Consider the following 26,400-nt stretch of genomic DNA (forward strand, 5'->3'; position numbering starts at 1 on the left):
GGATCCATAAGGAGAGGCTCCATGTGTTTTGTTTTTCCTCCTGATCTCTCTGCGGCGCAGAGGTTCGGACAAAGATGGCTGCCAAAACAATGATCCCAGTAGTTATTGTGTTTTCCGGCACTTCCACAGCAACAACTCTTCCATGCATTCAGCAACCCGAGCTTCATCTGTTTCACCTTTTCTTTCTGCTTCCTGGCCTTCTCTTGTCTGCTGTTTGCCTCTGCCAGTGAAGCTGCTGGGTCACTGCTCTGGGTGCCGTCTGCAGCAGATGCACTGTCCTGCAAAACACAGTTCAAGGGATAATTATTAAGTTTTCAAATGTGAAGCAGAAAAAATGGAAATATCATGAAAAAAAAACTTTGACTGGAACCATGTTTTGGGGATTACAGATGAATTCACTTCACTTTGTTATGATTCAGTTCAGTAGTGCTAACTGTGTCTCTGTTTTCCTGCTTTTGGATTCACTACTGCATCAGAAGTTTACTCTTCTTCTCAAGGCAAAGTTTATTGATATTACAACCTCAGCTGACCACACTGCTTCACGACAATCACAGGTAGCTAAATCATAAAACAGAAAATAAAATTAAGTTTAGTAAAAAAAAAAGAAAGAAAGAAAGAAAGACAATTACAAAATTGGCAGAAAATACCAAACAATAATATGATTAAAAATCAAGACAGACTTAATGTCAGCTGCAGTGATTTCACAAAAACTCGAATCACTCAATTATAAAGAACACATACTGTAAGCATAGCTACATATTTCATGAATTGTGGACGATGTCTGATGGACTTCTGAACTGAGATGTTTTTTCCACTGTTATAATACGTGAAAAGCATCGAGTCTCAGCCTTAAACAACAGGCAGGAGGCAGTGTTTCATTAGCTGTATTTGAGGCAAGTTATAACCAGGAGTGTTAGCATAAAGATTTAGTTTTGTATTAGGTCAGATCAAATGAGAATGTTCAGGAAAAACAAGTTTGTTCAGCAGCAGTGTGGACCAGAGAGACGTAAACAAAATAAAGCAAACTGACTCAAATCTTAAAAAAAAAAAAATAGATTTGATTTTCTTTTACCATCACCTATTTTAAAGGTAACCTCTGGAATCCATCATGGATTCCAGAGGTTACCTTTTCAGGTCCTCCTGATTTACTTACATTACAGCTCAGCATCTCATCTCTGGGCACCGACCGCGCTCGGCGGTCTGCTTTCAGCTTCTCTCTTCTCTTCCTCACAGTCCTGCCACGCATGAAGCTCTGCACCTGCACACGACACACACAGATCACATCACACAATGATTCACACGACGATACACACACACAAAACTCCAATTTATACTAAAAATAATATTTTTATTTAAAAATGATGCAAAACTAAAGCATCATTACTGTGTAATGATGTAAAGCATATTTACTGTGGAATTATAAATATTTTTACAAGAAATGATTGAGATAGTACAGCGTTAGACAATGGTTAGTTTAACACTGAAGGACAGTGTGTGTGAGACCTGTCACAACATATGTGAGAGCAAGAACTGAATTAATTCAGACTCATCACAACACAGTTGTGATGTGGATCCACACTGTAAAAAACAGTGTGGGTCTAAAGTCTGCCACGTCCTGCAGCACAAGGACACCTCTATGTACTTCAAACAGGAGATCACTCCTAGATCTGAATGTTGGAGGTAACCAAGTTCATTTGAAAATATAACTTATGTAAATAGAAAAGATGAATATTCTCTGTGCTCTTCACTATTTAATTCATCAGTCAGTGGAGGACAGGAAGGACTGCAACTACCAGGAGATCCACATCAGAACCAGACTGGAGAAGTAGATGCTTCCTGATAGAGATCAGATCCTCCTGTCTGCTGCCTCATGTTGGGGCTCTTTCACCAGCGTATTGTAGCCTGAGCACCAGGGCTGCAATGAACCATTACTCCAGCAATCAGTCATTCTGACATTCAATTGGATTAAAAAAATTTGGAACATTCTGCAGATTTTTAATTTAACCAGTTTTTTATACATTAGAAATATGTTAAAAGATGCAAATAAACACATTTTCAATTCCTTCTTTAAATAATAAAAAGTTATTTGACAGCCATAAACTGTTAAGCTAACAGTTTATGGCTGATTTGGTGATTCGCTTTGGATTAATACATTAATAATTGAATAGCAAAAGGTGCTTAATAGAAATTTTTAGCAGAATTTGAAACAGGTGAAAGAAAAGTTTAGTGTAGAACCATCCTGGATAACCCTGACCAAACGGGGCAAGCATACTCCTATAACCCTGTTGCTATAGCAACTAGCCGAACTCTGTCCTCCCTCAAATCATCACACTGCACAACCAAATATCTCAGGCAGGAATACTGCCTCTTTGGTCAAACCAATTCAATGTTCACTGCATTCTCAACTCTGTGTTTTAAGTTTTATCTAACTATTAATCGATGATGTGCATTTTGTTTGTGCAAACTCATTTAGAAATTATATTTCACTGTACTATGAACTATAGTGTTCATAGTTAGTTTTTTACAGTGTGGATCCCACACTGTAAAAAACAGTGTGGGTTGTCAGAGAGCAGCTCTCTGACAATATGTCTAATAACAGAAATTAGAAAACAGAAATAGAATAACATAGAATCCTATGTTAAGTGTATAAGATTATCCTTCTGATGAGCTGAGGATCTGTTCAAACTAGACAGATATGCCAGCATAACACAATGCATTTCACCAGGCCCACTAATGTCTGTGGAATAAAAGTCATGTTTAATTCCAAATCTCTGACCCTAATGGGTATTTGAGTGTTATATAAATTGCTGCAGAGGCTGTTGGCACAAATGTCTGATTATTTACAAAGCAGGTCTGGAAGCAACCAGCTTTCTGTTAAACATGCCTTAGTTCAAAACCAATAGGATTATTAATTTTGGGATGTGTTTAGTGACTGATTAGATATTTTAAATATGCGCCACATTCCTCTATTTAAATGTACAACAATGTTGTGATAACATTGCCAAAACATCCAACTAAAGAAAAGTAGGATTTATTTTTATGGTTAAGACAAACGCAGTTTCTGTATGATGAAATTATTAAGGCGGTAGAATGAGCCAAAGGCTTAGAACCACTCTGTGAATGTCCTGATGTGAATCTGATTCAGATCTGAAAATGTCTGACAGACATCTCCTTCCAACCTGATGGAGAACAACAGGCCAAACTGCCTGAAGCCAGCTGACTTTATATTCAAAACTGCTGCTGAGGTTCCATATTGTTGCCAAAAAAGAAACATCAAAGTGTTAAGCAAAGGCTGTGAATACTTATGTACATATGGTTTCTTAGTTTTCTATTTCTAATACATTTACAAAATGCTAAAAAAAAAAAATTCACGTTGTTATATCCTATAATGAGATATAACAATACCCCATTGTTATGATGGCATATTTTTGAGTAGAGATCAATTTAATACAATTTGGAATGAGTCTGTAACATGGCTTGTGTCAGATGTTGTAGAGTCATTAAAGCTAGAGGAGGTGACACATCTAAGCAAGAACAATAAAATAGCTGATGATTATAATAAACATGTACTAAAAGATAATAATATATCATATTAACTTTAATGCAGAAAATACCACTAAAAGTAGGATCCGTTCTAAACATTGGACTTGTAGTGTGTTTAAAATTAAAATCCTCATACAGATGAGACTTTTTATGTACTTGAATATCTGCCTAATTGAATTCTTTCTCCTGAGGGCTAAAGCAAGAGACTAAAACTGTCCATTTTGTTTGAGGATGATTGTGTTTATTGTTTCATTAGTCATCAGAGCGTTGTACCTGGGGAGCCTTGGTTAGAAGCAGAGCCACCTCTGGGTTGTTGTGATCTCTGGCATGGTCCAAAGCAGTCTGACCTGCCTGAAGACACACACAGCAAAGTAAAGAAGCTGAGCGCAGCTCTGGTACCTGGCAACATTAAATGATGTTCTCTTTACAGTCATATTCAGTCTTTTAGAATATATGTTCTGTTGAGGCTCATTTGCCAGATTTAAAGTACTTTATGAAAAAGAACAAAAAACTTTTTTATGCAGGTAGCATACAGATGTGAAATTTAATTCATCTAAATGTCCCTTCAAACAGAGAACCATGTTTAGTCAAAGCCAGTTCTTATTTCTGAACAGGACAATTTGACCTCACCAGGTTGGTCATCTGAAGCTGTTTATCAGAATGTCTGATAAGTGAAAAAGTTTGAGTAAGATCAGTGGTCTCATTTTGTTAAATGTAGAAGTCTGAAGGCTGCTAAATAATTCAGCCACTGAGTTTTATTCAATAAATGATTCAATAAATTAGTTAATGTAGCAGTCCTCTCAGTCAGGAGGGAATTATTATTATGGCTGATCGGAAAACCTGGCAACAGCGTGACGACAGAAGGAAAGAAAGCAATAAAAAGAGCTGTGCATGATAAATGATACGTGTTCTGTCTGTGAATCAGAGCTCCTCTTAGCCTCATTTCAACTTCTATTTCATCATCAAACTTTCACCTGAGCCTCCAGCCCCATTTTATTCTTATAATAGTTGTGCAAATTGCAATTATCGTAATTCTTGATTTTAGCTCCCAAATTATTTTTTCTTTGTTAAAGTGTTTCTTGCATTTGTTTTGAAAAAAAAAAACAAAAAAAAAAACACTGGAATCTTGAGTTATACCCACAAATCTGTTATTCTTTTCTATGTAAAAATATACATTTTCCTGTAAATTAAGTTTTCATCCTTTTGATTAATTTTGAGAAGTTTATAAGTTATGTATAAGTTATATTATTTTATGTAGTTTAGCTTTTCTCATAACTGAGCCTTATTGCTCAGTTTAAATTGTAAATTGAAGTCTCATATTCTAACCATTAAAATTTGAAATACATATTTGACTTGCATGTCTATTTTTCTTGCTACTTAATAGAAATATACATGCAGATATAAGGAACTGGTTGCTCAAAGAATTACAGATTCCTTGAAAAATGATTCTAAAAGATACAGCAAGAGCACCAAACCAATTGTGTTTAATGAACATAATCTATAGCTGACCGAGCAGCACAAAAGTTGTTGTTTTTAATTTATATAAGGAACTATTTTGTCTGTCAAAGTTCTGGATTTTGTCAAAGAACATCAACAGTAACAGTGAAATCAATCTGACAGTTTCACTGAAATCTGCCTGCCAGAGTGCAGACTTAAGTAATATATTTGATAAGACTAATTAGACTTTTTCCAAGATGACACATTGTAAAACATTGAAAAGCAAATATCAACTAGTCTGTTGGTAAAGTGAATGTAGTTTAAAATGCTTAGGTGAAGTATTTTGAGAAAAGATCTTGGGACAGATTCTCATGAAGTAAGTGTTTAGTTATACTGAATATTTATTTATTGGAAAGGGTTTTTATTTTTGCAGTATTTAAAGAGACAGAACCAACTCGATGGCTTTTGTTCATTACTGTTTAAGTCTTATTTTAACGCCCATTACAGTAGAAACAGGTTCCACTACTTTGTGGTGTAACAATGATAATCAGTAAAATGAACCCACATTGTTTTGAATCTGACTGTCTGCTCCAGCCTCCAGTAATAGACGAACAGTTTTCTTGTGGTTCAGGGCAGCTGCCACATGGAGTGGTGTGTCTCCAACCTGCAGGACAAACAAACTAATTAACATGCATAGAGTTGTTGGGATTCAGGGTTAGGTTAGATATTTGACAAGTAGGCTTTGAGTGTGGAGATTTGGTTTAGGAACAACATATATTATCTACATCTTATGGAGAATGCAACTGGCCTGTCACAATGACCAATTTTGCTGGACGATAAATTGTCCCAGTAATTATTGCAATAAATCATAATATTGTCGTTTTGAGATCATATAATGCAAGTCAATCCTTCAAAGACCAATACACTGTCATTTTATTAATAATAATTAACACCAATATTCTTGCTGGAAAATATTTTAAACATACAAAATCAATAAATTAAACAGAAATAAAAGCTACATACAATCTAAACCATAAATAAAATAGGTAAAAATAATCATCAGAACAGAAACGATCAAGCTAATTTGAATTTATCATGCGATTAATTAATTAAATGATTATTGCAAGAGGCGCAAGTGTAATCTTATGTGCCATCATCTGCTGGTGAAGCAGCATCTGACCCAGTGACTTAAAGAAGCTCAAAGAGCCGCTGAGGACAGCTGCTTCTGTTCTGGTAACACTCTGAAAAACCTTCTTTGTCCAATGATGAGTACGAACAAACACAGATCATCGTCTACATCAGTCTGTTATGGAACAACACAATGTTTTAACCCTTGTGCGTGCGAGGACTGAGGCAAATGATACAAATGATACGGGTGTGGTGTCGACTAGACCCCATTTGTAAACACAAGGGTTAAGCCAAATGCTTCTTCAGAGCTGCTACAATACTGACTGCTACAGGAGATCCTTCCTGACACCAGGATCTACAACAACTCTGAGGAAACCTGGGAGGCTCAATGGTAGAGCAAGCGTCCCACATACACACGTCTGATTCCTGAATCTGTCCATCTTCCTGATTTAATTTAAGAGGCACACCTGACCTTGATTTATGTTTTAAAAGATTTTTAATTTTCCTGATTTATTGGTCAAAATAATATGATTAAAAATAAAGTAGGTGGGATTCTGGCCACTTTTGCCATTAGCAGATAAATGTATAACATGTTTTTCCAAAAAAAAGCTTTGAAATTTTCCCTGGTTTTTACTGAACTGACTTACTGTGTTCTTCTCTGACACTGAACAAAAAGCTCCCAGCAGGATGCGCAGCATAGCCACGTGATTATACCGAGCAGCCACATGCAGACAGGTGTCGCCTGCCTGGAGACAAAATACAAGTTCATAAACTCAGATATCTGTAAAACAGGAGGGACATGACCAACAGAACTTATTAAAATACTCTAAATATTTTTTTTATTCTTAAATTTTTAAAACACTTGGGTTCAATCCACCTTTTTTTCACTGCAGGTGCTCAAGAAACCATAATATTCCCAAATAAACCAAACAAAAACAGAAATGCAACACTTTTGTTTATGTTCCCATTTTTAATGAGCTGAACTCAAAGGTCCAAAACATTTTCCATCGATCCTGGAGATGAACATTTGGATGTGGAGGTCCTGGGCTGGCGTGATTAATGCACTACAGAATGTTTCATTGGGCACTTTGTTCTGCACATAAATGTTGTGCATGTTTCCAGATTTAAAACAATCTGGAATCATGTCCGTAACAGGCTTTTATCAGAAATGTTCGGCTTGTACCGATGTCTGGTCGGCCTGTTGGAAGATGAACCTCCACCAAAGTCTTTTCTTAATAATAATAATAGTAATAATAATAATAATAATAATAATAATAAAAACAGAAATCAGCTTGTCATTTTTCTTCCAGATTTATGCTTCACTTAGTATATATCATACAAACTGTTGTGAAAAAGAGTTTGCCCCTTTAACATTTCTGCTATTTTTTTGCCACATTTAAATGTTTTTGATCATCAAACAACTGTAAGTATCAGATAAATCTTACCTAAGTACATACAACAGTTTTCAAATTATTTCAGATTATTCCATTTGCAATGAATTTGTTCATTCATTATGGAAAAGAACGATTCAAACCAACCAGATCCTGCTGCATCTTGATTTGTTTAAGTATAAAAGGTTGATCACTTACCTCCAAAAACCTTCCCTCAACAACCCTCCCAAGTCGTCCCTCCCACACACATAACACACCAATAAGATGCAAAATTCCTCCACAATCATTTGAAGAACTCATAACCAGGCATTGTATCACAATCGGTTGATGCTATTTGTTGCTGCGAAGCGAAGGACAACAAAGTTATTAGGTTTTAGGGGATAGCTTTTCCCTTAAAAATTAATTACCATTTGAAAACTGATTTTGTATTTACTTTGCTCTCTTATGCAATCCCTTCTTCAGCTCACCAAACAGGTTTTCTAAGATCTATGTCTGGGACTATTTTCGCTGTAGTGGGAATTTGGTTGGTTCATTAAACACCCAATGACGATCCATTTTCAGTTTTCTGTCAGAATCCGCCATCAGATTGTTATGAGCCATTGATAAATAAGTTCATTTTCATAATAAAACATGTTCCTATACCAGCTTCCTTTCATTCTTCAAAAGATGAGACAATGTCAGTTACTAAGACTTGAGTGTCAGACCAGGGGTCTAAGTCAAGTCCTTAGGACACAAATCTACTGCTCTTAAAATAGACACCCATTTAAATAGGTGTCCTCAGGATATCAGGTACATAAAGAAAAGTGATTGTTACTACTGAGCTGCACACTTACTATGTGTGATCAAGGTTATCATTGTGTGCAGCAGAGATTTGAGGTTGAGACTCCTTTGAGATTTCAGACTTGACTTAAGTGTGTTTGTGCCATGAAGTCATACAGTTAACATTTTAATTGTTAACACAAAAGAACCATAAGATATCCTGATGGGATTTTTAGTCCATTGCAGCCATAATGACTCATATTTCAAAGGCCGCCGTTGCAACATGACAGAAACCCGCGGCCTCTGTCCAGACCCGACACGAGCTGAGGCTTACACTCACTGCAGCATCTAAAGAGAAACCACTACAGAGCACTGTAAGCTTTCATTACTTATAGTGTAAGACTCAAAACTATTCTTACTTCAGAACCTAAATGTGATTAGACCATATTGCACAAACACATATAATTTGGATTATGTGTGCATAAATCTCTTTGACTGGGTCTACTTCAGATAAAACTGTGGTAAAACTACCTTGTGTTGAGCCAAAGTTAAAGGAGTGGAATGACATGCTGCTCAGTGGTGCAGCATTCTGCACAGCGGGGCCACCTGCATCCTCTCATGCTACTGATAAGCTGAAAAATGCTGATGCCGTTTCCTACAAGCCTGTGGGAATTAAACAACTGAATGGAATCTTTCCACAATACTCAGGTGTATGGAGTCCAAACAATAACTGGATCATTTCTTTTCTCTTTTATAGTGTTTATGCATGGGTTTTATTTCATAACGAAATGAAACCCATAACACTATTGTTCTTTTTTTTTTCTTTTTTTCAAAATTGTACTGCACGTTTTTATCAAATGTAAACATTTCCACTGAAACATTTCTCAATAAGGTTTAATGTGTTCTTCTTATTTAACCATGATCTGCTCACATGTGGTATTAGCCTCCATCCTGGCTGATTCAGATGCTGCTTTAATTAAAACCATATTCGGCATTAAAATTGGACCTAAATGACCAGCTCACAGTGACCCACTTTGCATACAAAAAGTCCACATGGCAGCATTACATAATAGACTGAAAGCAGTCTATTATGCATTAGCATTAGCTGCTCTCAGCTGCTCCACATGCCTTCATTCAAACATCACACAAAGGAGAAGATGTCTCTACATCTCTGCAAAGATAATATAGCTTTATGATCCAGAAGATTTTTGGGAAATTATTGTAAAAACTGACGAGACAAAAGTTGAACTTTGCAACAAAAAAATAAATAATAATAATATTGATACAACATTTTTACAAAGAACATCATTTGTGGGGTGTGCTGTGGTGGTGCAGGGGTTAAGTACAACCCATGTATGGAGGCCTTAGTTCTCGACGGAGCAGTCGCAGGTTTGATTCCCGGCTTTGGCGACCTTTGCTGCATGTCTTTCCCCCTGTCTCATTACCAACTTTTCTGTCAATTAACTATCAAATAAAGGCCACTAGAACCAATAAAAGCTTTTAAAAAAGAAGAAAACAAAAAGCATCATTCCAACAGCCAGACATGGTGGTGGTAGCATGATGGTGTGGGGCTGCATTGCTACATCAGGACCTGGATAACCTGCCGTAATGATGGAACCGAGAACATTTTGAAGGGGAACATGTAGACAGGAGGCTCAATAGCTGAGGTCGACTGTATGTTTGCTAGGAACCAAAAGCAGAAAGATGTCAACACTGACGAAGGCTGCTCTGAGAGAGTTTACACACGAGTGAAGCTTCAAACTGTGAGCTCTTGGTGCAGCTGTGGCCATCTGCTGCTAAGACAATAACAAGCTCTTCTGGCATTTAGTTTATTGCGCAACAACAAATTTGTTCTCTTTCCTGTTTATGAAAAAAAATGTGTCACATAGTCTTATAACAAAGAGCAGGGCTTTGCAATTTATTTAGTATTTTTTTTTTTTTTACATTTTAGGCTTTAAACGATCACAAAAACTATGGAATTTAAAAAAAAATTATTAAACAAATTCTTCCACCAGATGCTACACAAGTTAGCTTTTATTTAGTTTTTAACAGCAACATTAACTCACTGAGTTAATGTTTTAGAAGTGGGTGAGTTTAACATTGACCAAAACACGGAATTATATATATATATTTTACTATAATTGAGCAGCAAAATTAAGAGATTATGTTGGTATGGAAATAGTCCAGCATCTGCCCAGCTCAGAACCAGATGTCAGACTGCATCTCAAAGGCACAAGATCAATAAACAAACATCTGTTTCACAAAGTCTTGGTGCGTCATCAACTAAGGCCTAACAAACTCTAGCTTTCATTGGGGTTGGAGCTCTTAGAGATTCACATGACAAATACTCAAAGTTAGAATGATTCCTGGTCAACATTTTGAAGCAGTTTCCAGTTGCAGGAACTGCCTCAAAATGTTAACGTTGGGCTGTACACTGGTTGTGGTGACCCACATGGAGCCAAAAAATATTGAAGAAAAAAAAAAAAAAAAAAAAAGCAATGTTTCTACATTCATTTCCGGAATGTTGGCAGTGAAACATGCTTGTGCCTGAAGCCTGCTGAAAACCTACATGGTTTTGGCTGTCAGGTCGGGATCCACCGAGCAGCAGGACCTTGGAGCTCTGGGTGTGACCGTTCTGACAGGCCAGGTGGAGAGCTGTGTTCCCAGCCTGAAAACAGTCAAACACAGAATACACTATTGCTGACATTTATTTTTATCCATCATATACACCATTTTTTGATTTTTGTGATGTTACTGTAGAAGAAAAAAAAAAAAGAAAAAGGAAAAAATAGGAAGCAGGCCATATTTGTGCAGCAGTTTGTCACCTCAGAGAGGTTCTGTATTGAAATGGGTTCTAGTTCTCTCACATATTCCTTCTGATTTAATACATGCAAATTTATCTGTCATGCTCTCACATTTAATCCTTATACATTTCTGTACCGATTTCTGTATTTCACAGCAGTGAAATATTGATTTTTGCTAAAATAAATGAGAAAAGAGATTTCAAGTAACCGGACATAAATGACAAATTGTTTGGTTCTTCATGTTCTGACCACTTATCTAAGCTCTTATAAATTTTAGTATTCTGACTCTTTCATAGAAGCTACAACTGACAGCTTTTACAGATAAACAGAAAGCTGTAACAGCTGTGATACCTTCATGGAGGGAGAAATCAGCTACTGCTGACAATAACTTCAGGTTCTCCTCCCTGTCTCTCTTCTAGACAAAACACACAGGTGTAGAGGTGCCATGCATGCTGGTGGGGCAGCTGAGGCTACTATCCAGTAGTCACCATGTGAATGGGAATAGAAATTACAAAAGAAAATATAACCCAAATGAATAAACATATGACATCATTATTTATTTAACACCAAATAAAAACACCTCACTTTCAATGAGAGATCTGGCCATTTTATTTTCTATGTAGAGCCACAGACTGATCCCCTCCATGCCACAGTGTGCATAGAAATGAACATTAGCCTGACATTGGTGCTTAAAACATCCATTTTGATTGGTCTGGTCTGAGATATGATTTTCTGAGACATCATATGCCATAATGAGTAAAATTGCAAAATATAAGAACTATTTTTGCTCTATGTGTAATCTATAAAATAACTGCTCCACTTTCTGAGATGACATGTACATGTTTCAACTTATAAGTACTAAAATCATTCAATGTTTACTGTGGTGTGGTGTGCAAAAGCAGAACAAAAGACTCATTAAGTCAAAGAAATGTCAGATCAAACTAATGTATGTAATCTGGCCAGGTCCTTCATCTGTAACACAGGGGCTTCCACATCCAGTCCCCCAGAGCTAAAACCATGCAACTTTTAGACACATTACTTCTCCAATACACCTGTATCATAGCAGATATTACAATCTGCTATGATTTGTTACAGATCACTTATGTTACATAGGCCTGTCATGATAACAAACTTTTCTGAGCGATTAATTGTCTAAAAAATTATTGTTGCGATAAACGAGTTTGAAGACCTTTTTACACTAATTTAATGGAAATGACATAATAATGCAAGGGATATCCTGCAAAAAATAGATACACGTTATTTTCAAAAGAACACTTAACACTGGAACTGATAAACAAAATAAACAAAACAACCAAAAACAAAAATAAAATGAACTCTCAGTGTACTTTAACAAAAATGCACTTGAATAAAAACTAAACAACATAAAACCAAAGTAGAAATAATAACTACATTCAACCAAAAGAGTGCAGATTATGAAGTGTGTATACTATATTGCCCTTCAATAATCATTAGGTTTAGATAGAGAAGATGGACATATCCAACTACCTGATGCAATACTTGACTCATTCCTGCCTAGTTCACACTACACAATTTTTTTGCCACGATTTTCCCCTTACGACAGTCTTAGAATGTTAAACGTTCTAACATTGTCGCTTGCGATTTCGTAGCCGATCATCCTGTAGTGTGTCGTGTGTCACAAATGATCGGACCCAGTCGGTAGAACCTCGTGGCCGCTCCGATCTAAATCAGGGGGAGCAAGAACGCAGCCTGTTGAATGTGACAGGTAGCCAATCAGAAAGTGCGGATTTGTGCTTTCTGAGGGGAAAGCACGGAGGGGAATCCCAAACAACTGACACTGTGCAACCCAGAGATGATATGTGGAAACAACATTAATGTTTATTCAACATTTCGTGCAAAGAATATCCACAGAAATGACCAGAAGAGGAGTTGGAGCCAAATTGCTACCGCAGTTGTTAAACCCAGTAACTTTTCAGCTGTTCATCATTAACGTGACATAAATAGGTTATAATGGTATTCATTCAGTCAAGACTTTACGCTGACCCTAGCCACATGCATTGCAGGTAGATTGTAATAAAATATTGATTAATGCCTGGTTTTAAAATTAGTTAACTGGACTTGTAGCCATTATTTTGTGCCCATTGTTGGACACCAAATGGCACGATCAAACCCGTTATACGTAGGATTTCTGTCGGCTGGTGTGTGGTCTCTCAGGTTTTGAAAATGGGCCGACAATCAGCCGACAGTTCTAAGATCGTGTAATGTGTGCTGAACATTAAACTAAGGAAATGAGGAAGGGAGGGTCAGTGGAGAGCACCGGAGTTGAGCATTTTTTTTCATCCACTGTCATCAATAGAAAGAGAAAAAGGCAGGAAAAAATTATAAAGCCAATAAATTAAAATAAGGTCGATAGCTTTCATTTATCGTGCGATTAATTGATTTACCCTTTATCACGACAGGCCGAAAGTGATCAAATGAATGACTATTAGCAGGCCTCTGAAGAGCTCAGTTACTGCCAGTGAGGGAACTGGGACGCATGTAAAGTTGTAAAAGGGTGGTAGATCTTGATGACTGGACCTGGGCAACCCTGCTATATTGCCCTCACATGCTCTGATATAATATACCTTATTTTTGGCATGAACGTTGGCTCCAGCCTTCACCAGCAGTTTCACACACTGACTGAATCCATGCCAGGAAACCTCGTGAAGAGCGGTGTTGCCATCCTGACAGTGTGGAACACAAAAAGCACATTTCATTTCAACGCCTATCTCACACAGGAAGTCATCTTTTGAGAATCTAGATGTTAAATGACCCATTAAATTTTGGTTATGAGAACTCTAGAAATGTCAGACATCTGTCAAAACGCTTGAGAGCTTTACAACTAAGCAGCAGCTCATGTACTAATTATCACCATAATTAAACTAAAAGAGCTACAATATTTCCCTTTCAGACACCTGGAGTAAAGAAGCTTATATTCTGCACAAACAGTTTGTTATCCTGCTGTGGAAGATTTTATTTGAGTCAATGAACACATTTTGAGAGTGCCCTATATTTGAGGTCTTGATAAAGTGCTACACCACCACAGGCCATTCAGCATTTAAAAAACTTCAGTCTTCAGAGGCACTATTACCTGTCGCTATCTGTTTTTGGATTGTCCACAAAGACAATAGTGATAAACTATTAAAGCTCTATCAGATTCTAAAATATACTCGTTACCATGGTTTTATCCCCGTTCCTCCACCTGTAGCTTTGCCTGACTGACAAACGTGATCATAGTTGCAGAATCTAAAGATATTCACCAATGCACAAAAGGTTGCAGTCATCCAAAACACTAATTAATGTATAACTTTGCCAAGCATGAATCAGTTATGTTTTTCAAACTTTGCTTAAGCCAGAAATTGACAAAGAAAGCAAAGCATGAGAATCCATAAAGCCTAATGACACAACTAACTGTCAAAGCCTCAGGTTCACATTCTGCCACAAATAATCAGCAAAAACACAGACACGTTTTACAAAATGGTTTGAGTCACCAGTGCAGAGCAGATAGTATTTATTGGGCTGCTAAACATTTCATACTGGCTAAATGTATCCAGCACACAATGTTTCTGTCAGTTAAGCATAACTTAATTCATTTAATTCATTTCAGCTACTTTTAACAGTAGTTGATTGAAAATTCCAGATTTCTAATTTGGATCATATTTGGAGGCAGATGGAGCAACTTCCCCAGTCAAGCTATAGTTAGAGATTAAAAACAGTTTTGACAACAAGCTTCTAAAGCACAAATTAAAATATGATGCTCACAAATCTTTGTTTTTTTTGTTGTTGTTTGTTTTTGCAGATTTTGGGTCTCAAAGAAACAAGGTGAGCTTTAGCTCTATCTACTGGGAGATCTGGCTTCAGCTTCATTCATGAAACATCTGGTAATATTACATGTTTCCTTGGGATCTGTAGGGATTTTAGCTTTGTTTTAGATTGTGCCTGCTGTGCATAAATCAAAGATTAGTTTAAAGAACAGAGCATCTCTGAGTTCTACCACAAATTGAAGTGAATGGGAAAGTCAGCATGCATGAAATACACTCAAGATTTTTTACAGTTTCAGCTTTGCACTGAGTTTGGAGTGACTGGATAAAGTCACAACAAAACAGTTACTGGTTATAATTTATCTTTGCTAATTTTAAACTTTGTGAATTCTCTCACACTGACTCGGCTGCATCGTGTATTCAGCAGGCTCTGATGGATCAAGTGATGCTGACTGTGAACGGCCCTCTGTCCAGTTAGCATCTGTGTGTTGTTGTGAATGAGTGTGAGCCTTTGTGTGGCTGTTGACTTGCACCTTATCCTGTCTCTCCAGTGCACACCCTTCCTGGATGAGTGCGCTGATAATGTCAGTGTTTCCCACCACGGCAGCACGGTGTAAGGCTGTCTGCTCCCCCTGCACACAGACACAGGCATAGCAATGAGAAACCTCTGACGCCAACTGACATTAGTAACAACAGTAGAGACTCACGTTGTGTAGTTAGGATTAGGAGCAACAGTTTTTATGGTATGACTAATTAAATCAGCCAACTTTATTGGAACGACCACAGATAAATCTAGAAACCAGAACTCACAGCAGTGCAGCTCCTTTAATGTCATGTTATTATCAGATAATCCTGTCTTTGTGTTCAGATCACATCACAGAGAATGTGGTTAAAGCTAAGCAGAATGTTTGAAGTACAGAGAGGTGCAGTCTATCCAGGCTTCTGAAGTCCGTTTTAAAATGTCAAAATGATAACTCCTTAATTAAAGACAACAATACAACCTTCAGACTTTTTAATTATAAGAAAGAGGAACAAATGGAAGTTTAAGGATCATGCTTTAGTAGTAGTAAATGAGCACAGGTCTATCAGGTTTAAATGTTGGTGTCATACAAAATAACACAAACGTTTGCTCAGTAATTTGTGGTACTTGAAGAGCACTAGAGTGACCAGTAAAAATGTCACATATGATCACATTTTTAAATTTAGAAAACCATTTATTTTAGAAGGATCTGCTGAACATCAGCCCATTTAAATATTGTCCAAAGTTAAGACTATGCTGCTGGATACAACATATAAAAAGAAAAGTATCCTAATGGTAGTTCAAAATTATTGAGGTGTGAGAAAAAAAGAGTGGTCAAAATACCTAAATCTACAGATATATACTAATATTAACAGTTTGCTGTTAAAGGGCCTGGAACACCTGAGGCTGCAGCAGGACACCCAACGTATGGAAGAATCATTGTGTCCCTCAAGGCCCAAGTGGAAAGGTTTATTCATTGGATCACATTAAAAACAACTCAAAATCGTAAAAACATAGCTTGCAACTGATTTAGGGCTGGTAATTCAGCACTTTGAACTACTGGTAATAATTACCAATTAAAAAGGCAATTTAATGTGTTTGTTCCAAGTTCATTTGATGTTTTGGAAAACATTGTCACCATGATCAACTTTAGTTTGAATATAACTGCACAAGCAGTCACATCCAGTTAACTCTTGTGGTAGAAAATGTTATTATAAAGTAACATCTGCTGCATGTTATATTATGTGCTTGTGAACTCTCGCCAAATGAACCTGTTTGGGTTACACACAAGGTTGGATGTTGTTTTCCTACAGCTGCATGGGAGCCAGACCATCTCTCCCTTGTTTTGGATCCCTTGTCCTTGGTGTAAAACCCATGTGTTGACTGTGACTGGCAGAGCTTTCATTCAGAGCTGCTTCATAATTGATTGTCTTACAAACTCTCTGTATTGTGCTCAATATACACATAAACTTGACTGATTTATTTCATCTAACAGTGCTTGGTAATTTACACAGCACTCTTTATGTTGGTTCAAACCCCAACAGAAAACTCTAGGAACAGAAAAAGAAAAGATAGATAGATAGATAGATAGATGTTCTATCTATCTATCTATCTATCTATCTATCTATCTATCTATCTATACATACATACATACATACATACATACATACATACACACACACACACACACACACACACACACACACACACACACACACACACACACACACACACACACACATATATATATATATATATGTCCTTGGTGTATCTAGATAGATAGATAGATAGATAGATAGATAGATAGATAGATAGATAGACAGACAGACAGACAGACAGACAGACAGACAGACAGAGAGAGAGGAGGCTAAGCGAATTGCTAGCAAGAAAAATGTTTCATGAGGCCAAACGATAACAACAGAAATCTGGGTGGAAAGGGAACAAGAAAGGATTTGGCTATTATGGAGATTCTGTGGACCTTGGAGAAATCCAACATAGCTCTCCTTTGTTCGCTCTGTATTTCTGTTGATCAACTGATCAACAGAAATACAGACTTTTTTTTAATAGACTTTTAACTAAAAGTCTATTAAAAAGATGCAAAATGTTAAAAATTACATGCATCTATAATACATGTCATGCCTGAAGAGCAGGCTTAAAGGTAGTTCCTTTCAGTTCTGCAATGAACATGAAACCACAAGCTCCCACTTCAAGGATTGCTTTGTTCTTTGGCATCATACGAGGTAATCCACCGAGATCCCACACCGAGTGAACTTCTAGCACATGGAGCTATGACTTTCAGCCTTCATCTGCTCTATGTCATCATCCTCATCCATGCTGCCTATGTGCCTTCATTGCTATAAATGTGAGTATTGTTGTTGCACTCTACTGACCAACAGACTTGTCAGATGAAACAGACTGTGGAAGATGATGTGTTCCACCCCTTAGAGTTCACACAGCTTATGGTCCATTACTTCTTCCCAAAGAGTATCAGGGACAGATTGATGTGTGATGATCAAAACCCATATTCCATGTCGGGACCTTTCAGCTGACTGCATGGTGTAATAAACACATCCTTATCAGGTAATGTAATGTAATTTTCAAGGGGCTGGTATTAAAAACAGACACTGTCCGATGCTAAAGCACAGTGCTTCTTGTTTCCTGGTAGCTCTTTGTCTCTTTAAAAAACAAATAAGCATAATAACATTATGCAATGCTTTCCTATAAATTAAGGCATTCCAACAATTAGGACTTTACTTTTTTCCGTTGTGTAGCTCCTTCATAAGCTGCATGCCAACTTTTGAACAAATGTGATTACAGAAGAACAGAATTACTTTTAAAAGTCCGGTTTATGTTGTCTCATGTCTCTTTAAAGAATTGCAGTTACAAGAAGAGAACATCATTAAATTATAAAGAACAGCCAATGTGAACTGATGTGGTTTTGTACATTGTGGCGTGGTCTGCAGGGAAATACATGTTTCAGAACAAACTCAAATGTTGAGGCACAGCTCAGTATAAGGTTTAGCATTACTGATTATAAATAATGTGACATTGCAAACACAGGAATGCATGTATGTGTAACAGTCTGATTCTATTGTAAGCACACATACAGACAATTGACCATATTCTGCTTCCCTAACTTTAAGCTCTTTAGTTACAAAACAGCCTTACTCAGTGAAAAAATGACACAAATAGCAATACTCCACAAGAATATGCCCCTTTGAACATAATTATGCCCAATATTGGATTGTAGAGTTCCAGGAAAAAGATTCAGCTTACATCTTTACTTAACCATAACGGGAATGGCTGCGTGCAAGCAGATTAGCAGTGACGGACGCTGAGCAGGTCAAATATGACATAAAAGCACAGAGAAAAAGATCAACGCACATGACTTCTCTGAGAAAAAAGGAGAAATGGGAGGGAAAAGCTGAGAAAAATGTCATTCCAACCTGACTTTAGCTGAACCAGACACAGGTCCAGTAGTGAAGGATTGGAGGTTGTTAAGGGAAGGTTGGTTGAAGGGGCACAGAGTTCCACCAGCTCATTAAAATTAGGTTTGGCTAACCTCCTTCACTCTTTCTGATGCGTCAGTGTCTCTCCCAATTTTTCTCCACTGTCTTCTTCCCTGATCCTCCTCCTTTTCCTCTTCCTCCTGTTTTAGTCTGCAAGTCCTGCTCCCCCAAGTCCTGGAGGACAAACTGCATCCAGTTGCAGGGCTCACTGACCACAGTGAATTCACTTGACAACGCCAAGGATCTGGCTTATCACTGTCTGTGTGGAAAATGGACGTGCATCCTGTAGGCTCTCCCACAAGAGGGCACTCCAGAGGGTCCCATTCAAGGCTACCGAAGGCCATTAGTCTACAGTTATTAATGTGTTCAAATTAACTTACAGTTGAAATGGTTTTTCCAACTTAAAAGGATCTGAAAGCAAAAAAAGAAGCAGCTGCTCATAACCATCATCAGTTAGGAATGGAAGTGGCTGATTACAATAAATAACAAATAGCTATGGCCAATATGGCTGACTCAATCCACTTACATCATCTTGAATGTCCAGATCGCATCCAGCTTTCAGCAGGATCCGCACAACCTCAAGGTGACCTTTGTGGGCAGCCAGGTGAAGGGGGCTTCTGCCGTACTGTGGACACAAAAGCATGCATGATGCTGTAGGTAGAGGACATCACATCTACATCTACACTGAAGGGTTGAATCCCACACACAGTTCACAGTGTTGGATGGTTCTAAATGTCAAAATTGCTGTAAAATGGGCTGTGGTAGCACAAGGCAAGACAATCTGTCACCCACCGTAATGCACCACATCACTGAATCCATGGAAAACAAACAAATCCTTAATCTAAGCTCTAGGAGAAGGGGGGATCTGCACAGCTGTTTATGTGAGCCAAACAGAGAATACAAAGTGATATGAGCATCCTGCTGGAGACGAGTCTGTGGACAGCCACCCAAACCAAAATAGTCAAATGTTGTTTTACTTATACTTACGTTTTCCTTTTGAAAACTAGATGAAATTTGAATAAAAATTCATTTAGAAGGTAAGCTATGACAAAAAGACTTATATTTTTTTCATAGTTATGATTTTCTGAACTTCTGTCAAACATTAAAACTCCTACCTGCTCCTTGGACCTCACCCCTTCCACTCTCATAAAATGCTGTCTACCAACCATCTTCTCCCTCATCACAAAGATTATTAACTCCTCCCTCACCTCTGCTTTTGTCCCACAGTCTCTCAAACCAGCTGCCATCACCTACTTTCTGAAGAAACCTGGTCTTGACCCTGATAATCTTGCAAAAGTCTGACCCATCTTCAACCTCCCCTTCCTGTCCAAAATCCTTGAGCGTGCCATAGCTGCCCTTCTTAAACCTATCTCAACTCCAACTGTCTATTTAAACCATCTCTGTCTGGCTTCGGCCCCAAACACAGTACAGTCTCCTTAAGTGATCTCCTTCTCTCATCAGACTACAGCCACTGCAATATCCTCTCATTGAGTGAGAAAAAAAAAACTGTTTTCACAGCAAGATAATAGTTCCGACAAGGCCTGTTAGGCCTGTCAAGACAACAAACTTTGCTGGATAATAAAATTTCCCAGAATTTATTGCAATAAACGATAATATTGTTGTTTTGAGACTATTTTCAAGTAAGATAATAGCAATAATGGCAACAAACTTTAAATTCTAATGAACATTTGAATACTTGAACTGGAAGACATTTGAAACATCCAAAATAAATAAAGAAAACAAAAGAAACTATACATAAAATGAATTATGAAGTCTGTGAGAAAACAATATTATCTTTCAAAAAAGGTATAGTTGAGATTGAAGATGTTTACCATTCAGTTTTTGGTAAAAAGAGAGAGAAAAGAGGAAAAATGATAAATCAAGCAAATTGATAAATCAAGCAAATTGATAAATCAAGCAAATTGATAAATCAAGTAAATGAAAATTATAGAGTTTTTTTTTTTCTTTTACCATGCAATTAATTCATTTACTGTTTATTGTGACAGGCCTAGTTCCAAACTTCAAACAACTCCATTTAGGTGATGATTACTATGAATCTATAATTGTTATGACTACACACAATTTAATTACACATCTTCCCACACACAAAGAGGTTTGTGTGTGGGATTAAACACCAGACACCTTGCCAGGTTGAGGTCTGCTGTGTTTGGGTGTGGCATAGATCCACATTCATCAGCCTGCAGATTGGGTTACACTGGACCTCGCTGGAACGAAGCTGCTGACAGAGCTACAGCAGGCCTCGGGCCAGCAGCAGGCCTCCGCCTCAGGCCTCTGCTTCAGGCTGGCCTATTGGATTCTAACATCCACACTCACACATCATTTAAGTGATGTGGATCACTTAAATGATAACTTGCCTACATAACTTGCTGGCACATAACCTGTCAGCAAATTATGTGTTCCTGAACGGAAATGCTTTGAGACCACCAAATCTGACACAGAGCTAGAGTTTCCATAATCAACAAGCGTAGTGTGTCAGGTTTTTGTAACATGATCATTTGGAGGATCTTCTCCAGAATGCTTTTCTTGGTGTACCTGGATGTTAGAGGACTTTTGGGGCCATATTTTCTGTCTATTAGCAACTTGCTAAGTCTGCATGTTCTCTCTTTGAAATACACACTCATTCATAGAATTACATGAACTCATTTTAAGGAAAACCATAGTTGGTTTTCCTCAACTGAGTGATTCCAAAACTGCTTCGTCTACTTCATCTGGGATATTAAATACCTTTAAAAAATGCCTATGCAGTATATCTACAATCCCAGCATATTCAGCTGTTTTATGTGAAAATATGTGGTTTTCTTTCTGCTATATGACATAACAAGTAAATTCACTTCAGACTCTCAAGATGGATCATTGGGTCTTTCCACCATACTGGTCCCTGTTCCTAACTGGGGGCTTAATATTTGTAGTTTTCTTTCAGTCTAAACCTGTTCACCATAGCAGCCTTGCTAATATCTATCCCAGCATTCTTTTTTCCTGGACAGAGCAATGCTTATGAAACTCTGCCCTCTTTAGCCTGGATTAAGCTTATGATGGCCTTCTGCCAAAATGCCTAAATACAGCTGGTCAAAATACATCCATCAGAGCAAAGCAACAAATGTAACATTGCTGTAGTTCTTATGTATAATCACATGAACACACAATCAACATGGTCTGAAACAGTAATTTCAACAGTCTTTCTGCTCTCTTTTTTCAGATGGCTGGTTTTATTCCAATAGAACTAATATGAAACAGCTCCCTCATACTAAAAAATATAAAACTAACACCATAAAAGCCCATTTGGGAAACATATTTTATCATTAATATAATTTAACAAGCAAACATGTGACAGTTTAACCCTTTTCTTTTGAGCTTACTATTTGATACTTAATGCTAGACAGAAAAAGCTTAAATAGACATTTGAAAGAGAATCATCATGCCGTGGCGTCAGACTTACACAGCACTTTTCAGACCTTCAAAGATGTTTCACATGAAATCAGTCATTCCTATTCACACACACATTCACATCTAATCACTTCTCATCTATCTGACGTAAAGCGTCTCAGTTCTGTCTCTGGAAACAAATGATCACTGTGGTGTCCCATCAAGGTCTGGCACAGCAAAGAGAAACAAGGAATGGAGCAAGGCATTGTGGGACACACATGCAGCTCAGAGGGTTAGTGGTAGGGCTGTTGTAAACGAATATTTTAGTAATCGAGTAATCTATCGATTATTCTTACGATTAATCGAGTAATCGGATAAAAAAAATAATAATAAAATGAAATATTGGTAAATCTGGCATAATACCGGTGTTACTATCAGATATCAATATCAGTCCAATTTTTCATATTTGAGCATCCCTAACAGTTGCTTTTTTGTAGTTTGGAAAACTAACCTGTAACAATAATATCTCACTTTCTAAGTTAACTAGAAGAAAAGTTATAGAAAAATCTGAAATTATATTGAATTTAATAACAAAGGCAGGCTCACAAATATGCTTATAAAAAATGTCTACAATCCAGCTTTTAGTTTATGTATTCATCTTCAGTGAGTTTAATAGATTAATTAAACTCACCTTGCCACCTAACCTGTCACGCTTTGGGTTTGAAAATACGGGAAATGCCGCCTGGAGTGGGAGGAGAGGGCGAATGAACGAACGTAAGATGGGGTGGAGGGGAGGAAATAGACCAGCGGACTGACGAACCGTTAGACCGGGGGACGAACACGGGGGGAAGCAATACGGGATATTTACGACACCTTCACTGGTCACACTCAGAAACTCATCTACCAGCCATGTACGATGCGCTCCGCCACCCGTTTCTTCAGACCGGGATATGAAATTTATTGTGCGGTTCGTCGGTAAAGCTACATTTACACGGTAAGCATCAGCTACTCAGCCGCCCGCCCTGTTCAGTCTATCCGCTCACCTCAGCGCTCTTCCCGCCGTTCGCTTTCAACCAGCAGCCCCGGAGGAGAAATGCTGCCGTACTCCAGGCATTCCCCAGTCATTTTAAGGATGCTTATTGGTTCCCCAAAAACGATAAAAAGTCGGGCATTATCATCAATCAATAAAATCCCCACGGGCCAATCTTGAAGATTGGACTTTATGCCGCTGAGACTTAGCTTTTGTCAACAACTCAGAGGCGGAAGTGAGAGCTCCGCGCAACGCAAATGAAGTCCCGGCCGGAACACGGTGCGCTAACTAATAAAACATAAATTAACGAAGCTTCGAGGCAGGTAAATTTTCCTCGAGGAATTTTAGTAATCGAGGTACTCGAATCATTCGAGGAATCGTTTCAGCCCTAGTTAGTGGTATTCAGTTATTTAAAATGTATTTTTGATATGTAGAAAATAAGACTGGTCACAGTTAGGCCTGTCACGATAACAAATTTTGCTGAGCGATTAATTGTCTAAAAATTTATTGTGATAAACGATAATATTGTTTCAAGACCTTTTGACACTGATTTAATGGAAATGACTAATAATGCACGCTATTTACACTTTATTTTACACTTTATTTTCAAAAGAACACATAACACTGGAACTGATAAACTAAAACAAAACAACCAAGAACAAAAATAAAATGGATTCTCAGTCTCCATTAACAAAAAACGTACTTGAATAAAAAGTAAACAACTGTTAAGAAAATAAATTTAGAATATGCTAGTTTTAAAACTTAACATGTCTTGATTGAAATAGCCTAATTATAGTTTTCAGATTTATAACTTATTCTGCCCTATTGACCTTTATTTTATCTGTAGTTGCAGCAGATTGTTTGCTAAGATCTTTTTGAAAGTGACTTTTGTCTCTGGGAAGCAATCAGGAGAAGTTCCAGCTTTTCACACTGATCTGTGAAAAGGCATAAAACAGCAGGAGTCCAGGCCAGTACAGGAGAGTCTCTGCTTCCACTCTGTTTAGACAAAGGGGACAAATGGCCTTTGATATTGGAAACAAATTGCAGGGAGTTTCTAACTTTAGAGAGGGTCAGAGACAGCTCCTGGTTGGATGAGCAAAGATACCTTATATGAATAAATTAAAAGACAAGAATACACCATTACTATAAAAATTTGTGCAGGTGAGGAACAAATTAGATTTGCTCGTGCAATTGTTTGCTTTTCTTTCTTTCCTTCCTTCTTCTTTCCATTTGTCTTAGGTAAATGAATGTATGTCTCTGTTGTTCTGCAGTTTCTGTTGTAATTTCATACGTTGTCTTCTATTGGATTAAACTCTGCAATTCTGTGACGTCAACACTCATTGTTGTTTTCTGTGTGGCTACACGCGGTCCGCCGGGAGAACCCGGGATCCGTAAGAAGATTGAGCCAGAGATATTTCCCAAAAACTTAAAATCTTCTTCAACACAACATAAAGCCAAAGTGGAAATAAATACTGCATTCAACCAAAAGAGTGCAGATTATGAAGTCTGTATATTGCTCTTCAGTAATCACTAGGTTTAAATAGAGAAGATGGGCACATCTGACTACCTAATGCAGTAGTTCACCGAACCGTTATACCCAGGATTTCTGTCGGCTAATGTGTGGTCTCAGGTTTTGAAAATGGGCGAGTTGTCGGGTGCACTGGACATTACACTAAGGAAATAGGAAGGGAAGGTCAGTGGAGAACACCGGAGTTGAGCCTTTTTTTATTCAGTGTCATCAAGAGAAAGAAAAAAAAGTCAGGAAGAGATGATAAAGCCGATAATTAAAATGAGGTCGATAGGTTTAATTTATCGTGCGATTAATTGATTTATCGTTTATTGCTACAGGCCTAGTCACAGTATAACTTTCCTTCCACGAAAACTTCTAGAACATTTTTTCTTGTTGAGACAGTGAATACATTCAGGTTCTTTATACACCGAGCCCCCAACTTGTGAATATTTTGAGGAAATAAGTTGTGAACTCCCCAGCTAACCCTGCAGTGGCTGCTCTGTGGCTCAGTGAGAGGCAGCTTTGGCAACTCCCTGATGCCCAACCAGCCTGCACCTGAAACCAGGAACCGCTCAACTGCTAGTTAGGTGAAGCTGTGCAACACATTTAAGCTTAAGTACTGTTAATGAAACTACTTCCTGTTGACATAAACAGGTTCATCTGCTGGTGCTCTTATAGCGGGTTCTGTGCAATTGTATCAGAAAACTGTCTCTCACAACAACTTACACATCAATATTGGTTTGTTCAGCTGCATTGTGTGGGAATTTGCTAAAGCTGGTATAGTTCAGCTCAGGGTCGACTGATTTAGAGGAGAGGTTGATAAACAAAGCCATTGACTGATCTATTAATCATTCACAATCAGTTTGAATGTAAATGTAGGATGCAAAGTGCCCTTGCAAATTATACATGATATTCTTGAGATCACCAACAACAAAAATCAAATTATAAATAGAATTGGACAGACTTGAAGAAGGACTTTAAACAAAGCCATCAAAATGTAAGAAACATTTTTTAGTAACTACTCAAATCTGACAAACATGTTTGGACTCGTTGATCTGAGCTGTTGAGCAGATCTGCCTAACCAACGAGATGACACTCTGTTTTCACTGGTAATGAGGCAAAGACTAAAGAAAATGAAAACAAACAACACCTGTGTATTACATATTCTCAAAGCTCAGTCTCAATGAAAATCTCACCTTGGTGACGGCTACTTTTGCACCTTTGTTGATAAGCTGGACCACATTGTCGGCTTGTCCCTTGTGTGAAGCTATGAGGAGGCGCTCGGAAAGTGCGAGGACCTCAGCTGCATCCTGCTGGCTCATGAAGCAGGGCGAGTGATGTGGCTGTCTTTGAACACAGAGTTCCAGATGCTGAGAAATGTTGAGAAGGTGAAGCTGCTTGGTAATCTAGTTAATCCACAGGGCTGCAGCATGGCTTGCTGGGGGCTGCCAGTGTCACTGATTTCCTGTTGCTAGAAGTCGCCCACTCGGCCAGGACGGCATGCCATCATACACCTATAGTCTGGGAAACCCAGATAAAGAAAAAAAATACACAAAAATCAGTGTGTTGCTCTGCTCACATCAGCTTCAACAGGAAAACAGAGGGG

General features: G+C 37.8%; 1 protein-coding gene across 2 annotated transcripts in view; it reads right to left on the reverse strand.

Moving 5' to 3' along the window:
• ankrd6b (ankyrin repeat domain 6b) overlaps nucleotides 1-26,400 on the reverse strand; it is a 44,175-nt gene that overhangs the window by 7,994 nt on the left and 9,781 nt on the right. Inside the window, exons 1-12 of one of the 2 annotated variants that reach the window (XM_015013173.2) lie at nucleotides 25,991-26,014; nucleotides 19,397-19,495; nucleotides 18,924-19,281; nucleotides 15,375-15,473; nucleotides 13,666-13,764; nucleotides 10,828-10,926; nucleotides 6,756-6,854; nucleotides 5,546-5,644; nucleotides 3,817-3,894; nucleotides 1,154-1,258; nucleotides 177-278; nucleotides 1-78 (exon numbers count right to left, since the gene is read on the reverse strand). The exon at nucleotides 1-78 is cut by the window's left edge and continues 72 nt beyond it. In XM_015013173.2, coding sequence (XP_014868659.1) covers nucleotides 1-78; nucleotides 177-278; nucleotides 1,154-1,258; nucleotides 3,817-3,894; nucleotides 5,546-5,644; nucleotides 6,756-6,854; nucleotides 10,828-10,926; nucleotides 13,666-13,764; nucleotides 15,375-15,473; nucleotides 18,924-19,214 — 1,149 coding nt within the window. In that variant the 5' untranslated portion in view covers nucleotides 19,215-19,281; nucleotides 19,397-19,495; nucleotides 25,991-26,014. Of the gene's footprint in view, nucleotides 79-176; nucleotides 279-1,153; nucleotides 1,259-3,816; nucleotides 3,895-5,545; nucleotides 5,645-6,755; nucleotides 6,855-10,827; nucleotides 10,927-13,665; nucleotides 13,765-15,374; nucleotides 15,474-18,923; nucleotides 19,282-19,396; nucleotides 19,496-25,990; nucleotides 26,316-26,400 lie in introns of those variants that run through there. The other variant, XM_015013174.2, reaches the window with a different exon arrangement.

This window comes from Poecilia mexicana, unplaced genomic scaffold (assembly GCF_051168715.1).
Source record: "Poecilia mexicana isolate PSO_F unplaced genomic scaffold, ASM5116871v1 scaffold_21, whole genome shotgun sequence".
In the NCBI taxonomy this organism is placed as follows: Eukaryota; Metazoa; Chordata; class Actinopteri; order Cyprinodontiformes; family Poeciliidae; genus Poecilia; species Poecilia mexicana.